The sequence below is a fragment of the Amblyomma maculatum genome, unplaced genomic scaffold, assembly GCF_055883805.1.
Source record: "Amblyomma maculatum isolate TAMU_Amacu unplaced genomic scaffold, ASM5588380v1 scaffold_43, whole genome shotgun sequence".
NCBI lineage: Eukaryota > Metazoa > Arthropoda > Arachnida > Ixodida > Ixodidae > Amblyomma > Amblyomma maculatum.
Window position 1 is genome coordinate 503,493 of NW_028146768.1, and position 17,586 is coordinate 521,078.

General features: G+C 47.3%; 1 protein-coding gene and 1 non-coding gene across 2 annotated transcripts in view; both read left to right on the top strand.

Moving 5' to 3' along the window:
- Positions 1 to 17,586, top strand: part of LOC146170799 (uncharacterized) — a gene marked incomplete at its 3' end in the record, with an annotated part of 95,507 nt that overhangs the window by 33,921 nt on the left and 44,000 nt on the right. The window contains exons 2-3 of the mRNA XM_084586777.1: positions 3,809 to 4,129; positions 4,990 to 5,751. Of these exons, the coding sequence (XP_084442903.1) occupies positions 3,809 to 4,129; positions 4,990 to 5,751 (1,083 nt within the window). The remainder of the gene's footprint in view (positions 1 to 3,808; positions 4,130 to 4,989; positions 5,752 to 17,586) is intronic.
- On the top strand, positions 7,904 to 7,975 carry TRNAL-CAA (transfer RNA leucine (anticodon CAA)). Its single transcript has one exon. It is a non-coding gene; the product is annotated as a tRNA-Leu (tRNA).

Below are 17,586 nucleotides of genomic sequence, written 5' to 3' on the forward strand. Positions count from 1 at the left end.
CAGACATAGGGGTCGGCCACGAGGCGTGTAGAGGCGAGTATGCCGGGATGGCTGAGATTATGCAGCTAGAAAGAGATCAGGGCAATGAGGAAAGGGCACGTAAGGCCTGCTACGTGCTGTTGACATATCGCAGTAGATAGTCGTTGTCGGTCCAGGTATGGCGACTTGTTGCAGCTGTAGTGAGGACCTGCCCTAAGAAGTTCTTGCAGTTCGACTTCTGTAGTCTCAGCCTCGGCGAGGACGTCTGCTGTTATTTGCGAAGAGCTGATAGCTGCTACTATATAAGAGAAATGCGCAACAACTTAGACAGGACACAGGAAGAAACACATACAGCGGTTCACGAGCGCAACTACTAACTGTTTAATGGGGTGAAGCAACAACAGCATATATACAGAAAAGCAGAGCATGCGTAAAGGTAGAGCAGGCACACACATCACAAACACCGCAATTTTACACAAACCAATCAAGATATGAAACTTCAGCATCATAGATCTGCAGCGAAGCATCACTTACGCAGCGATCATAGTTTTTTGACATGGAAGGCCTCTAAGACAAGCCGGGCTTTCACATTGGTACTCCTGCCTAGAATCTTTGTCATCTCAAATCTTGCCCTACACGTGCTAATGCAGGAAGAAATGTGCTTTACAAGGTTTGAATTTTTATCATTATTGTCTACATTTTTTGCATGCTCCCGTAGCCGGTCATTAACGCAATGGCCAGTTTGGCCTACATAGGAAGAGCCACAAGAAAGGGGCAAGCTGTATACCACTTGTTAAGTGGTCATCCGTGTTTTAAGTGTATTCTCGTGTATTTGTTTATTTATCACACTATCCACAGCGCCTTTTGGGCTTGCTTACTGGCAGAAAAACTTGCTGATGATTACGTTACTTCGTAATGCGAAATTTGAGCGCAGCTCATCAGCTTTCTAGAGTGAGGCAAATGTTTCGAGCAAGACATTTACAGGTATGTAAAATTACAGAGAACAATTTTATTTTTCACACATATTCCTTCAAGAAACTCTCCACTAACAGTTCTTCGCTGTCATGAAGGAAGCTTTGTGGTCGGAGAAATGAAGAGAGCAATTAAGTTATCGGGAGGTTGCGGGAGGCAGCGCTGCTTTTTTCTGCGTGTGAATTCTCGGTTACACATGAAGTGCAGTTCGGTGTGGGCGCTCGCAGTTTTCATGAATTATTATTTTTCCAGTATGTACCATGTGTGGTCACGTCTTCCACTTGAGCTCTGAAGCGTGCCTTTCATATTTGGTTCACGGGAATGGAAAGGCGCAGTATCTGTCACGCTTGTTTCTATGGGCACCTGAATCGCGCCGTAAGGGAAGTAAGGAAGGTGGACGTGAAAGTGGAGCGGAGGAGGGGTGGCTGGTTCTGGCGCTGATGGGGTGGGATAGGTAGATCAACGCCGCTTGCGGTGAAGGGCTAGCCTGCCACCGAAGTTTTATCTGTTGTAGGCCGTCATTACACCCACCACCGCCTCGGTGTTGGACGTCGGCTGTTGCGGCGCGCGTCTTTCTCTCCCTCTTCTTTTTCTTTTTTCTCTACTTTCTCTTCTGTCTGCACGAGGCAGCGAAGGTGGCTCAGCTACAGAGCCAGTAGCAGGCCCGTACATTTTTTTCCCTTCTTCCTACAGCCACAACAACAACAACAAGTGGGGCTGCTTTCTGAGGGACAAAGCCGACGGCGGCGACGGCGCGAAACTCAGGAACGGGCGCCAAAGAGCTGCACTCTAAAATGAAACAGAAGGAACGTATAGTCCACAATAACACAAACAACAGTGCCCATAACACAGCAGTGCGACAGTTGTTACTTAACTTTATATTAAAATAACTTCCTGGTGCTCTGTACGTGAGACATATGCAGCACAGTTTTACCATAAAATATTTTCGGTGCACAATAAAACCTTTTTCTGCGCAATGCAAATTGCTTACGAACTGAATCTTCATCACCAAAAAAGAAGCTGCATTCTGTAAGCATCTGTAAAGGCTTCCTACGAGCGATGCCACTGGCGCCTTTGCGCACTCTCGAAAGAAACTTTAGCCATATCGACTTTGCCCGACAACGGATGCAGTGTCATTTGTTGTGCTCTGATTAGAGCTCCAGGACATGCCACATGGAAGGCTGCATTTAATTGAAATAGGAATACTGCGCCAGGTTTCGGCCCGTCGCGTCGTCCCGAGAAGGGCCAAGTTCGACCTTCCACAGCCGTGAAGAAGATGAAGACAAAGGAGAAGAAGAACGCTTATTCACTGGCAGCTAATAATGCTTTCGCTCTACATTCGGTTAGCAGCACTGAACCCTTCTCACTTATATGTGGGCTGGTAGCTTACGCTCTCGCGTCATACTCTTAAAGGATGAGCGTAAGTGTCCCCAATAATGTAGCACCTTACACTGATAGGGCGTGATAGGGGAACAATGTAGTAGGCAAAAGAAGCTTCCGCCGCTGCTATCGCAATTCAACTAGGGCTAACCAGAATTAAACCACAACTAATATTTTAGCTGGACCAGCAGTTTTTGAGGATTTCTACTAATAATGCTGGTTTTCCTCTTCAGTCGACATCATGCCTCAGTAAGTCGTGTGAAAAAGCTATGAAAAGAATCCTGAAAATGTTTATGGTGATACTATAATTCGGAATTACGTGCTCTTTGTGAGTATTGGAGTCGAGTTTATAAGCTCTGCGTGCACCTTGTAAATTATAAAAAAAATTCGAAAATTGTTCCTCTCGACCGCTCGTGCGCGTTCCTAGCCGCGCCTTCTCACCGTTGACATCACATCCAAGTGCATCCCCTCGTTCGACGCGCGAAATTGACACTCGCGGCGGGAGGTGGGGGCGCGCGACCTGTTTATTTTTTTAGTGCTGTGCATTTGCATCGAAAGCTGCCGAAACGCAGCAAAATAAATGTCCCAATGATGGGTGTTTTCGGGTTAGTGTGAAACATTATTATATTCTTTGAGGCACTTCATTGGAAACTACAACCAACTGCTATAATATAATCCTGCCTCTATGACTACGTTGTTAGTTCGGATTGATCAACATGAAACAAAATCCCCTATTCCTTAGTGTATGTGGCTATCGGCTCACTTTGCATCTTTCTCATAACGATCGAGCACCTCATTTTTCTTTTGTTTATTAGCTGATGCCTAGATATCATAGGTATCATAGGAAAGTTATCACCTGCCACCATCCCTGATAGATCACGTTCAATGTGGCATATATCAATTAAAAAAATACAGAACTGTGTCAACAATACAATTCTGTAGTTCTCTCGTAAACATCAGAATTTTCTTCATTTCTGTAGTCTCTTGTGTTGCACTTTTCTATAGTCCTAAGTTCTGCAGCGCATCTCTGTTGTAGCAACACAAATTTCTGACGTTACTACAGAAATGTCTGTTGTCACAACATGTTCAGTGTCAAAACCCGCTCAGTTCTGTTGTGACTAAAGAACATCTTTAGTTTTTTTGCGACTGGGATTCGCGGTAACTTAGGAGCTCCCACGCACTTACATATGGACGAGGGTGGCGCGGGTGATCAGTTTCAAGACAGGCCACGCATAAACCATAGGCCACGCATAAATCATAAGAAAGTAGAACATCGCACAGATTTGCCGCATCTCGGTATGTAGCGAAATTCGGAGGTCAAAGGTTCGGATCGTACCGGCGGCACGTGGTTGCCTCTTTTACTTAATAATAAATGGTCTCTATTATCACGTTATTATGCTGAGTGACTGTTGCTTCCCTTTGCATCTTTGGGCGCGAATGATATCATAAAGGCAGCGCCTATTCCGGTCATTCGCAGGTCAACTGGGATCACTTCCTCGTGGAAATTGCAAAGCGCATGGCGGGATTGAATCCGCGTATCGGTGCTAAGCAGGAGCCCGTGGACAAGGCGCTCGCCTATATCAAGGCCTGCCTGTCGCCGCTGGAACGGGACAATATGGCCGAGGTGCGTGAAGCCCTGGCCGCCGCGGGACTTCACTGGCCCAAGCAGGACCAGAAGCCGGACTTCCTCTCCGCCGTGTTCCACATGTCGCTCCGCGTCTATCAGCCCGTCTTCTTCGACGTCGACGTTGCCGTCATGGAAGGGCCGCTGACACTCATCATACAGTTTGGCGGACAGGTAATCTTTACACAGAGTAAATGCACTATCACGTGGTGCATGATGCCAGTGCATGTTAAACAAACGCTTGTCGTCGAAATCAGTCTGGAGCCCTCTATTACTGTGCATGCCGCATTTCGCATAAATTACAGACTGCGCGCTCTTAGCACCACTTGAGAACAACACTATGGCTATCCGCAGCGTTTTCAGACCCTGTACTTCGAATGAGGGCTTTAAAAAGCCAACGTCACGATAAATAATCCTGTTCCACCTAGGTTCTCTCGATCATCGAATAACTTTTACGTACAAAGAAAATAACAAATAATGAGGTCTTAAAGTGCTTTAAGCCTTTCCGATAAATCGACTTCCCTTCACGCATTTTTCTTGCGCCCTTTTAATCGTGATTAAAATCAGACAAGATTAACTTGCTCGAATTAACGTATAATATCTCTTGAATGAAAACTTTATAACATACTAACTGGCTGACATTTGATTACACCTTTCGTTTTCTCTCGATCGCCTTCCCAATATACATAGTGTCATGGGTCAGTAATCAAGATAGTGTTAACGTTTTTGTTGCTAAGGGCTTCACACCACGCTAATCTCCACGGTTCATTATCGATTTCCGAAAAATTTATACTATCCCGGAAAGAGCCTCAACAGCAAGGGGTTGCGTCAGCCAACTGTTGTTCCAGGACATATTGATTGGGTTGACAGCCTCACTAGACGTCTCTAAATAGTGCTGATGAAAACAAGCGTGCGTTAGCACAACGTATTCAAGACGTCCTGGCGGCTATTGCATACATTTGGAGGATTAGGGAGTACTAGTTTCCTTCGGACTCCATTGCACGCTCAGCCATGCTGACATGTCCCTTTTGCAGTTTGTTTCGACGTATCAAAAGATTTCCCAGCACGTGACCACCATTCACGCCAAGGATCACTTCCGCACCTCTTACGAGAGCCTCGAGCCCATAAACGAGACCCACTGCGACGAGCTCTTCACCCAGTTGATCGAGATGAAGCGCTACCTGGACGTCCGCACACCTGCGGCAGATGACGGAAACAGCAGCTCGGACCCGACGTCCTTCGTGCGCTGGACTCCGTCTGTGCCAAAGGGCCGCTGGGAAGCACTGTCGCAGGGGTTCCTCAATAAGTCTCTACTCGAGCTCACGGGGATGTTCGTCGACCGCGTCGGTACGTTCAAGGCACTGTTCGCACTTCACGCCGCGTTCGGCGAGGACAAGATGGCCAGCTTCGTGGGCTTCTTCGCGGTACAGGCCCTGGTGGGCTTCAGCAGTGTTAGCCTCCTGGAGAGCTTCCACGGCGGCTCGGACCTGGCTGTTGAAGAGCAGCGAAAGGAGTGTGTCACGACGGCTTACCAGAGTTATGCGTACGCAATCGACAGCTTCCTGCTCGAAGGCACCGAGCGGGCCATGAAGGACGTGACAAAGTTGGCGGGCTGGGTTTCCGAGGCGTTCGGGCGTCTGCTGAACGACACGAACGCCGAGTGGTCACCGATAAGAGGGAGCGCCAGACCAGACCCACTGCCCGCGAACCTCAACAGAGCGTTCGCCATCCTCAATGCTTCCAGGCGCCAAGTGGCCGACAGCGTCTACGCCGGATTCCCACACATGTCCACAGACGTGCGTATATACACCTGGATTTCTATTTAGTTTTGGTGCCAGTACCGAGACCATCATTGGCGCCTCATTTTATGATTGCTTTGCCCCACATGCACGTTTGACGACGAAAGTGAACTGCTAAAAGCGTGATCTGGAGAACCAGTTCACTACCTTCCTTGCATGGTCTGGTTCTAATAAAAGCTCCGTAGATTAGTCGTCATCGAGGACTAAGAAAGGTTGAATAACTCTGTTCAGTACCCTCGTTCACTAAATTGACGGCTCCTGCGGGGAATTCCACACAGATCGCAGGACACTTGACCAGAACACCCTTTATGACATGGCACAGTTTAAAGAAAGCCCACTCTTGATCAGCTCAAGCTAAATACTAACTGGCGGGCATATGAATCTGATAATAATCTTTCGTGGCTGCTTTTATTCAGGAGGAAAAGCATACCCATGTCTATCTGGAAATCTATTAAGCTATTAAGTGTGCAACACCAGCTAGCTTATACAGGTGTGCGTGAAGAGGGGGGGGGGGAGGCGGCATTGTCCAAAATTTTAAGATGAACAAAAAAACTGGCTTCATATTTATTGTTTTTTTTTGCCCTGGAGCAGTATTGGGGACTACGGTGGACAACGGACAAAAGGTACAACGCATCAATCAATTAATTCGCTTATTGACTAAATAAATTAATTACTGAAGCGAAAGCTTTACTAGCCTTGTCGAGCCAAAGTCATCGGATGCGTGGTAGATCACTTCAAGTGGAGGAGGGAAGCTCTGTCAGCCGCGTGATATACCACGTGACGCCGCCGCAGCTGCGGCGAGCTGAGCAAGCGGCGCTTGCTCGTATCGCATGTACCCGGAAACACGTGTTTCGACGGTCGCCTAAATACAAGCATGAGACGATTTCTCGACGTTCACAAACAGCCAGAAGGACGCCAAATCCGGGAACCAGGGCTCTGACTGGGTATCGTAGAGGCCGGGCTGAATCTAATGATCCTTAGGATGCACAACGTAATATATGACAGCGTGCACACACATTATCCCTGTCATTCACACACTGGCTGATGTGTGAATAATCGGGCTGCAGTGTACAAGTGTTCTCTGACAAACAGTCCTAATTTGCATCTACCTACCTACGCACTGTCAATCGTAGGTTTTCAAGCCAAAGTGGGATCTATAAAGCTCACATAAATTAGGATTTTAAGCAGGGACACTGTCGCCCATGAGTTGCTCGAAGCCTTTTATATAAAAAGGATGGGATCGGATTGCATCAGTGACACCTCAGTATCACTATTAGTGGCGAAAGTCGTCTTCTGAATTTTATTTAGATAGGGAAGGCCTAACGTTACATACATATCTTGACGGTGTGGGAGCATTTGGCTTTTTACATTTGAAATCTTGTTTAGATAGGGAAGGCAAAACGTGACATACATACCTTGACGGTGTTGAAGCATTTGTTTTTTGTCATTTGAAGAAGAATTTTCATTTTGTAGTTTTGAAGAAGAAGTTTGGGTCAGCGCCTGTCCTATATGTGTCTATTTGCGAGTTTTTTAGCGCTGTGGGTTCGTTCCTTTTCTGTGTACTGTCCCTCGCACTTTCTCGCTATGGATGAAGCGAGTCGGCCGGGTCGGGGCTGTCTGATTGTCCTGCTGACATTACCAATCATGCTAAGTATTTAGCTAGATGTAGACAAGTTAAGAGTACAAAGACTGGTATAGAATTTGTGTAATGCGGCACCGGGTTACTTCTAAATTAAAATTACTTCCACAGGGCAAATTACTTTCCTGACCATCGACTAGTGTTTGCAGCCGTGAAACCAGACCGGCAGCAATTTCCATCTTTTACAAACTGAATTAGTTTTGGTTCTGTAGCAGCACACAGAAAAAAGAATGTCATTGTACTGAACAAATAACATTCGGCGGGAATGACAATAAAGTTCCTGTGTGGAATAGGTATAGACAATCACATATTTTGCATCGTTTATATATATATATATATATATATATATATATATATATATATATATATATATATATATATATATATATATATATATATATATATACGTTCCACGTCCGCCGCTATGGTTGAGGGTGGCGCTGTTGAACACTCTCAAGGTTCGTATACAGACAACATAAATACCCAAGAAAAGTAGTAGGGGGGACAGCGGCCGATGTAGCTCAGCTGGAGAGCACCGGACGCAAAATTCGGAGGTCGTGGGTTCGGTTCCCACCATCGGCATGTTGTTGTTTTTATATTTTGTGTTTAATTGTCTTTCCCCTAAACAGAATACATTACTAATTTCTGTGATTATCCAAGTAAGCATTAAAAAAAGATATAAAGTACCATCCCCAACGCTTTCCTTGGCCTCGCCGACTGTTGGCTTCTTTCCTTCACATATACATATATATATATATATATATATATATATATATATATATAGAAAAATGACAACGAAGTTCCTGTGTGGAATGGGTATAGATGCAAAACATGTGTTTGTCTATACCCATTCGACACAGGAACTTTATTGTCATACCCACCGAATGTCATTTGTTCAGTACAAAGACATTCTTTTTTCTACGCGCTGCTACAGAACCAAAACTAATTCAGTTTGTAAAAGATGGCAATTGCGATGGATACACAACTGTTAATTTGCATTCAATATATGCTGCGAAAATGACTGCGTTATGAGCGAGAGCAGCCATTAAATTCATATTCATGTCTTGCATGCCTCGTAACCGACCTCTTGATTACGACCACACATAAAGAAGTTAGGGGCTACATGGGCGGTGTCTATTTACGAAAAGATACGGAAGATGCGCGCGTCCAAAGCGTGCACTTTGGACCACTAAAGTGCAATGAGGCCTTAGATATAGACAGTTGGAAAACTGTGTTGGAGCGCCGCGCTGCGATGTGGGCCCAAAGAATCACCGCTCCGGTGTGAGTTGATCGCAAAGCGACCGCAGCACCCCTCTCCCCCACGCGGTGGACGGGTGAGGCCATTGAGCATTAGCACAGGCGGAAATTTCAAGACTATTAACCCTCCTCTTTCAGCAACGCTACAAAAATGAAATTGCATTTGCGTTTTTAAGACACAGCTGGAAAACTGCGCGGTGCGAAGTGAGCAAAACGATCGCCGGTTCGGCGTGAGTTGATCGCAAAGCGACCGCAGCGCCCCTCTTCCCTGACGCGGTAGATGGGTGAGGCGGTGAGGCCATTGAGCTAATAATGAGGTGGAAATTTTAAAATACTATCAACCTCTTCTTTCAGCAATGCAACAGAAGATAAAAATGTGTCTGCGTTTTTAAGACACCTCTTTGTACGCATGAAACGCCACCGCGTTTGCAGACGTATCTCAAGCAGGCGTAGCAGACGGCATGCTTGAGCCGCGTCTGCAATCTCCTTGCTTCAGATGCATCGGTAGACGTGGTGGCTTTCATATGCGAGCAAAAGGGTCTTAAAAACGCAAACGCAATTTTATTTTTGTAGCGTTGCTGAAAGAAGAGGGTCAGTAGTTCTGAAATTTCCGCCTGTGCATTAGCTTAATGGCCTCACCCATCACTGCAGTGGGGGAGAGGGGTGCTGCTGTCGCTTTGCAATGAACTCACACCGCTCCACCATATACCTTGGCTCCACTTCGAACCGCGCAGTTTTCCAACCGTTGTTATAGCGTGGTGGGATCTCGCTCCGCAGCAGGGCTTCCCAAGCCTCTCGACAATTTATATTTGTTTTAGCCCCTGGGGAGCTAGCACATTCCCAGATTATATGGTCGAGGGTCCACCTCTCCCCACACCCAGTCGAAAAAGACGACAGAAATTTCTGTTGTACTACAGAAATGTTTGATGCTACTACAGATATATACAACAGAACTTTTGTTGTTACGTCAGAACATTGTGTCGTTACGACAACACATTGCGTTGTAACAACAGAACGTTGTGTTGTTACGTCGGAACATTTTATTGTTGCGACAGAACATTGTGTTGTCTGCGGCGACATCACAAAGTTTTGTTGTCGCAACAGACAGAACGTCGTGTCGTTACGTCAAAATTTCGCGTTGTCTGTTGCGACAACACAAAGTTTTGACTTAACAACACAACGTTCTGTCGCAACAACAAAATGTTCTAACGTAACACAACCTTCTGACGTAATTGTCGCGACAACCCAAGGTATGTAGGTATGTAGCGACGTCAGGTAGCGAGGTCACAAGAAAAAAAAACTATAATGTGTTCTGCAGTGGCAAGAAATTCTTTTTTTCGCGCATGTAGAACCGCCCATATTTTTCTTGTCCCAAATAAAACATTAGGTTTTTCTTTGTTGCGTATAAACATGTTTATTGCAGTTCAAAATACAAACTTCGTAAAAAGACACTGAACAGTGTTAAAGAGTTCCATGTAGAGGCTAATGTTTTACCAGCCGTATTTTGTTTCCTGCGCGACTACCTCTCTGCCCTCACTTGCCTTCGAACAACCTTAAAATCAACTCATTGTGCCACAACAGAGCGCGCCTTGAGTGTCTATCTGCTTCCGTGCATGCATACCGCTAATTGCGCCATTCGCGCGCACATCAAGTAGCATCACGGTCGATTGCCGACGCAGGCGCGACCGCAACACTCATGTTTCGTTCCATGTAGGGATTAGCTTCTCGATGAGTGCGAATGAGTTTCACAGGAACAATCGCAAAGCTACTTCTGTTTTATCTCAATCCTTAAGACAACCGGATGAATAAATCATTCTCACCTGTGAACTCTGCTTCCAAATTTGTGCGATCTCTTCAAATGATCTATCCTTGTTCTCATGTCGATGATACATTCCATCCTTTATTCACTACAAAAGATTTGACTCTGGTGAAGCAACCTGATATCACACGTTCTTGGCCAAAAACGAGGACGGCATATGCTTGCACAAGCAACTTCCCCGCCCGTCTCCAGCACTCGCGCACAGTCCTTGCTGGCTCGCGCCCAGCTCGGCGGGACAGACGCTACAGACATGGCAGATGCACGGGCAATATCAGGGGAAAAAGAGTCTTTCTGTAAATTTTAGTGCGGTAGAAGGACACGCTTATTTGAGTACGATAATGGTGCGGCGTTTGAAGGGAATTGATTTTCCACTGTGACCTGCCCACCTACACGCATTAGCTCGCTACAAGACACTCATTCCTCCGCGGTGGACAACGGGCCTATAGTGCTCTAGAATATTGGGCAGTGTGACGACCGGCGCCGGAGAGCGGGCCGCTTTTGCGATGACAAGAACCGACTCCCGCGAGAGGGCGCGACGTGCAACAGGGGTGCCACGTTCGCCGCTCGGCGCGTAGTGGCCGCGGGATATCGGGGGTACAGAGGAGGGGTGCGGTTCTCTTTGGAGCGATTTTCAGACGCTACACAATTAGTGTGATAATTAAGAAAGATGCGACTTATTCCAGGTGCTTAAACTGATCCCTGCCGTTCTTTTACGTCTATCTGGAGACATCGTGCACGCTTGGGTTGTCCTTCGGAGCAGCGCGCGATGTTTGAATCGTTAACTGAAACTCTCAACATTTCTTCCTGCGGACAGTTACAAATCGTCCAGATGAGCAATTTGTACTTAATGTTTGCAACAAAGCGTGGTGTTTTGCATTCGTTTTTCCCGTAAGGGAATAAAGGCTACTGCCCAGGAGCGCTATTAACACGCGCAGAAAAACAGTGTACATATGCGAATCAAAGCTTGTGCTTCGTAAGGCCTCTTTAGGAACACCTATTTTTTACAAACCTCATTTACGAACACCTGCTTACATTTTGCAGCTTGCGCTTATTAATACATAACAACGTTTATCTTAAATCGCCAGTAATCTGTAATATATCTCTTTAATAGGCGTTCTGTATGTGCCCTAATCACCGCTTATATTAAATTACAAATACAGTGTACGAGCAAAACACATTTATTCACTACCGTACTAATTTAAAGCACTGTGGTATTTACCGGCAAAAAAAAACAACAATAAACAAGGTATACGCGACTCAAGCATTTATTCTTTGTTCGTGATGAACATATACGTATATCACGGACATTTGTTTGCGTGCCACTAACCAAAGGGTGAACCAGCTGTTTAGATGAAAATAAACAAACAAACAAACAAAAAGTCAAGTACAGTTACGGCATTACTTAAAATAAAATGTGAAAAATTAAACCTGTCACATACGTAATACGTTCATAGTGGGCACTTGAGTGCGGACGCTTTACTGGCATCAAATGGTACAGAGCAAAAAAAAAAAATAAAAGCACTGATAATTGCACGTCGAATTGGCAGGTATGATGCAGTTCTTGGCGCGCACCGAGAGAAAGCGGAAAAATGCAAAAAAGATGACGAGCACCTAATACGCAAGCAATTAATATAATGCCGAAATCAAATGCGGACATAATGCGTGTTTATTCTTTGAGTGTGTGGTATGAAATATGAGTAATCGACTGGATATACTTGCAACTACTGCTTACCGGACTATATATAATCGGGCTACTTGCCGCGGGGGCTCTTTGCAATACTAACCAGACTATAATTGTTAACAAGTGTTAATTGTTATAATTGTTAATTGTTAACACGTGTTATAATTGTTAACACGTGAAATACTTCCAAGGGATTTTAATTATTTTCCCTTTGGGAACTCTTGTCGTGATTCGCTTACTTCGCGAAGCCGCAAAAACACATTAAATTTCATTGCTTCAAGAGGGAGCTTTTCTGGTGCTCCAAGTAGGTAAACTTTTGAACCTTCACATTTTACAGGAAGTTCGCAAAATCTGAAGTGCAAAGCAGTCGAAAGGGACCGTGCATCCGAGCCAAATTTTTGAGTAAATTGCGACCTAGCTTCGAACCTATAGCGCTATTTTTATTCGTGGTGAGAAACCGTGCCGGCCTTACAACCTCTAATTCGCAGAAGGATGATCTAGCGGAAGCGAATAAGCGTACCCTATAGCCTCTGCGTCCTCTATTTTCCGTCGTTATTTCTTTTTCAAAGGTATTCATTTTTTTTTATTTTGTATGTACATAAAACAGGACTAGAGCTATCTCCTGGAGGCAATGACTTGCATATTACCGGTGGCTTGCGCACCCTAGAATGGAAACATTTTCTTGCAGAATTAGGTCATCTCTACCTCCATGCGGCGTAGCCTACATTTAATTCATTCCAACTGAATGCCGACTTCTCTTGTGGCTTCAGTGACGTACTATAGTCGTCATAGTTGGCGTGGGAAACAACGGAATATACCATTTTGGACTGTTTTGATAATGGGGTTAGATGTGACCAGTTTTAGTCAGTGCTCGAACGCACGTGTTGTATGTTTCACTTCTTCATACATCCTGCCTTCACACTGCCCTCTTTTCAAAACGACTACATTTCTGGACGTGAAATAGGTGCTTTAGGAATGCTAAAGCAAGCTGTACGGCGAGTGAAGCATGCTGTGCGAGTCGTACGCCGGCCCTCTCCAAGCTGTTTTCTTCGGAGCCAACTCCTGTCATGTTACTTCCCCGAGGTGTTGCCGACGGCCAAAATGGAAAATAAATTAGGTGATTGCTAACAGTACTGAGCACCGTTAACCGGCATATTAGTAAAATCTTGTCGCGAACAGCTCGAGACGACGCACAAGCAAACAAGAACGTACAGTCCGCGCGGTATCCGCCCCGCCGCAAAGCGCGCATACGCGGGCGCCCGGACGGCTGACACACCAGTTGCTGGTGGCGCCCTCTGCGCTGCGGCGCCTCCGTCATCGCAAAAGCGGCCCCTCGCTCCCATGCATTTCGCGGCGCGGTCGACACACTGCCTCTCTGGAGGATCGGATTCGGGAACTGGCCAGCAACCGGTTTCCGCCCCTCTCAAGCGCACGCCTCCCCCCACTTCCCCTTCCGACCAGATGGCTGGATAGGGCTCTTCGCTGCTAGGAGAGAGGGTGCGTCTTCGCTCCGGCATCCTGTGTCCGGCAGCCTGTGTGGCGTTCGTGGAGGTGCTGTGCTGCCATATGATACCTATCCGTATTGGCAAACTTTGATAAGTTGAGACAATGGGCGGCGGGCATCATGCTATTGTACACTTTCCATGTGACTGACTGATTTTATACCATTATAGCCTGCCGCGTCCTTTCTTTTGTATGTCCCTTCTTTTCTTTCCAATCCCTGTCTTCTCGCTGTCCTTTCTATTCCGTGCCGCAGCTCGGGCGCCGCTGCATTCGATGGCAGATACCGCAGCTGGCAAAAGTCGTTTTGTTTTTGTACTATTTAACAGTTAACTACGGCCTCGCGACAGGCAGTGCGTGTGATGGTTACATGCGGCGCTGTGGAAACGTTGAACCGCTTGCTCCTTCACCTTACCGTGTTCGTCGAACCACGCTGATGTTAAAATCTGACATTTTCGCTCGAATTTACTGCCTGGACCCTTCTCTGTGTGTTTTGACTTAAAATGATTCGATATTGCATCTTTATATTGGTTCAGAGCCTCAGATTTGATTGGACTTCGCGACTGCGTTGTCACTTTCTTTCTGGCCAAATAATAAAACGATGTATTGATAATGTCACCAACACACGTAGCAAGCAGCACAACAACCGAGCTGGCCCTTTTTAATTAAGCGAAAACTCGAGAGAGAGACGAGGATGACGCTTAGCCACGTGCCAAGACATTCGGCCACTTGGTGGCGCCAGAAGATGGTCAGCGGTGTGGCATTGCCCCCCTTCCAAGTGGCATCGACCCGATGCCGCAAGCGTAGGGGAATAGTCGAAAAGCGGGGCAAGTTATACGGGAAAGTCTCTGGCGCTGGTTTGGATCCTGAATTGGTTTACCGATTGTAATAGGGCTTCATTCGGGCAACGTGAACTATTTCAGATTTCGGCTGCCGAGAGTAGCGTACAGTGCCTTGTGGTAGCACCTCGTAGTTCACCGCGCTGAGGCGGCGGAGCACCTCGTAAGGTCCAAAGTATCGCCGCAGAAGCTTTTCAGAGCGCCCTCGCAACCGTATTGGGCTCCATACCCAGACTTGGTCGCCGGGCGTGTAAGTCACCTCTCGGTGTCGCAGGTTGTAGCGCTGGGCGTCGTGTACTTGGTACGGAATTCGCTGTCGGGCAAGCTGGCGTGCAGCTTCTGCGTCACGAATAAATTGGTCAGCCCCCACGGCAGTGGAGGGAGCAGAATCTGGAAGAAGCATGGCATCCAGCATAGTCAAGGGTTCGCGTCCATGAACCAAATGAAATGGAGTGAAGCGTGTTGTTTCCTGGAGTGCAGTGTTGTATGCGAACGTGATGTACGGCAGAATTCGGTCCCAGTTCCCATGATCATCGTCTACATACATAGAAATCATATCGGCAATTGTCTTGTTAAGCCGCTCAGTCAGTCCATTAGTTTGAGGATGATAGGCTGTTGTCTTGCGGTGGGTGGTGCCACTGAGTCGAAGTACCTCACTAGTGAGTGCCGACGTAAACGAGGTTCCTCTGTCAGTTAAGACGACTGTTGGCGCACCATGACGGAGTACAATGCTGTGAATGAAGAAATGCGCAACTTCATCTGCGGTACCACGTGGAATGGCCTTGGTCTCACAGTAGCGGCTAAGGTAGTCAGTGGCAACCGCTATATACCTGTTACCCATGGAGGACTTCGGAAATGGGCCCAGTAAGTCCATGCCGACCTGTTGAAATGGGAATTTCGGGGGATCGATAGGCTGTAAGAGCCCAGCTGGTTTAATGGGTGGTGTTTTCCGCCGCTGGCACTCACGGCAGGTACGGACGTAGCGGTGCACAATGGCAGCTAGCCTGGGCCAGTAGTACTTTCGGCGTATCCGTGCCAATGTGCGAGAAAACCCGAGATGGCCGGAAGAAAGGTCATCGTGGCACGCACGAAGAACTTCGTCATGTAGCGTTGTGGGTACTACAAGCAGATAAGCAGTTTCTGTTGGACCGTAGTTCTTCTTGTAGAGCACACCATCACGCAGGCAAAATGACGACACTCCGCGCCTGAAGAGCTGAGGAGGAGATGACACGGTTCCTTCGAGGTATTCAATGAGGGGCAAAAGTTCAGAGTCAGCCCGCTGCTTTTGGGATAAGGTGGACGTCGCGATAACGCCAAGGAAAACGGAATCGTCGTCGGAGCCGTCCGCGTGGCAGGGAGTAGGGGCGCGGGACAGACAGTCAGCATCACTGTGTTTCTTGCCGGACTTGTGCACGATTGTAACGTCAAATTCTTGCAACCGGAGGCTCCATCGAGCAAGCCGACCCGATGGATCTTTCAGGTTTGCCAGCCAACACAGAGAGTGATGGTCGCTCACGACACGAAACGGACGACCGTACAAATACGGGCGAAATTTCATGACTGCCCACACAACAGCGAGACACTCCTTTTCGGTAGTTGAATAATTAACTTCGGAACGGGACAAAGTGCGACTGGCGTAAGCAATGACACGTTCTGCACCGTCCTGCCACTGAACAAGGACCGCACCGAGGCCAACGTTACTGGCATCCGTGTGCAGTTCCGTGTCGGCCTCTTCGTCGAAGTGGCCAAGTATTGGCGTACTTTGGAGACGGGACTTGAGTTCCGTGAAAGCGTTTTCCTGGTCGGGGCCCCAAAAGAACGGCTCGGCGTCTTTTGTCAGGCGGGTCAGGGGCTCAGCGATCTTGGAGAAATTGTTAACAAAGCGACGATAATACGCGCAGAGGCCGAGAAATCGACGCAAGCTTCGTTTATCCGCTGGTTTGGGGAATGAAGAGACAGCGGCCGTCTTCTCTGGGTCTGGGCTAACACCACGAGCGCTGACAATGTGGCCGAGAAATTTCAGCTCGTTAAAAGCAAAGTGGCATTTTTCAGGTTTTAGAGAGAGACCGGCAGATCGGATGGCCTCGAAGACAGCGCGCAAACGTTTCAGGTGCTCGTCGAACGTGTCCGAGAAAATCACAACGTCGTCGAGATATACGAGGCATGACTGCCCCTTCAGACCAGAGAGTACAGTGTCCATCATTCGCTGAAATGTGGCAGGGGCCGAACACAGGCCAAACGGGAGCACTTTAAATTCATACAAACCGTCTGGAGTAATAAAAGCGGTCTTCTCACGGTCTCGCTCGTCAACTTCTATTTGCCAATATCCACTGCGGAGGTCAAGGGACGAAAAGTAAGTGGCATGGCGAAGGCGATCGGGGGAATCGTCTATGCGTGGCAGGGGGTACACATCCTTTTTCGTGACGTTGTTGAGGCGTCTGTAATCCACGCAAAACCTCAAGGTTCCATCCTTCTTTGCGACGAGGACAACCGGCGAAGACCAGGGGCTCGTCGACGGTTGGATAACGTCGTCCTGGAGCATTTCTGTTACTTGGCGGCGGATGGCATCACGTTCTTTTGAAGACACCCGGTAAGGACGCTGACATAGTGGACGTTGGTCATCGGCAACTATAATTCGGTGCTTCGTTAGTGGCGTCTGTCGGACCTTGGAGGTTGATTCAAAACAATCTCGGAACGAATTGACAAGATTATCTATGCAGCGTTTCTCACTGGGCGAGAGGTGCGGGTTCACATCAGTCTGAATGGCTGTAGGCGTCGCATTGTCGGGGTCTGACGTGTTGGTTAAAGCGTACTGGCCTGTACATTCTCCAAGTTCTTCAAAATAAGCGACCGCCGTGTTCGCCGTCAAATGTTGGGGTTCACATGTGAAGTTTGTCACTAGCACGTTGGCTTGGCCACGGACAAGTTCGACAAGGCCCCGAGCTACACAAACTTGTCGAGTTAGAAGCAGTGACATGTTAGCTTCAGCAATGCCACTCGTGCCGGTGCTATGATCACATTCGACTGTGACGAACTTGCTCGCACGCGGAGGGATCGTTATGTGGTCATCACAGACGCGCAACATCGTTTTCCGGAA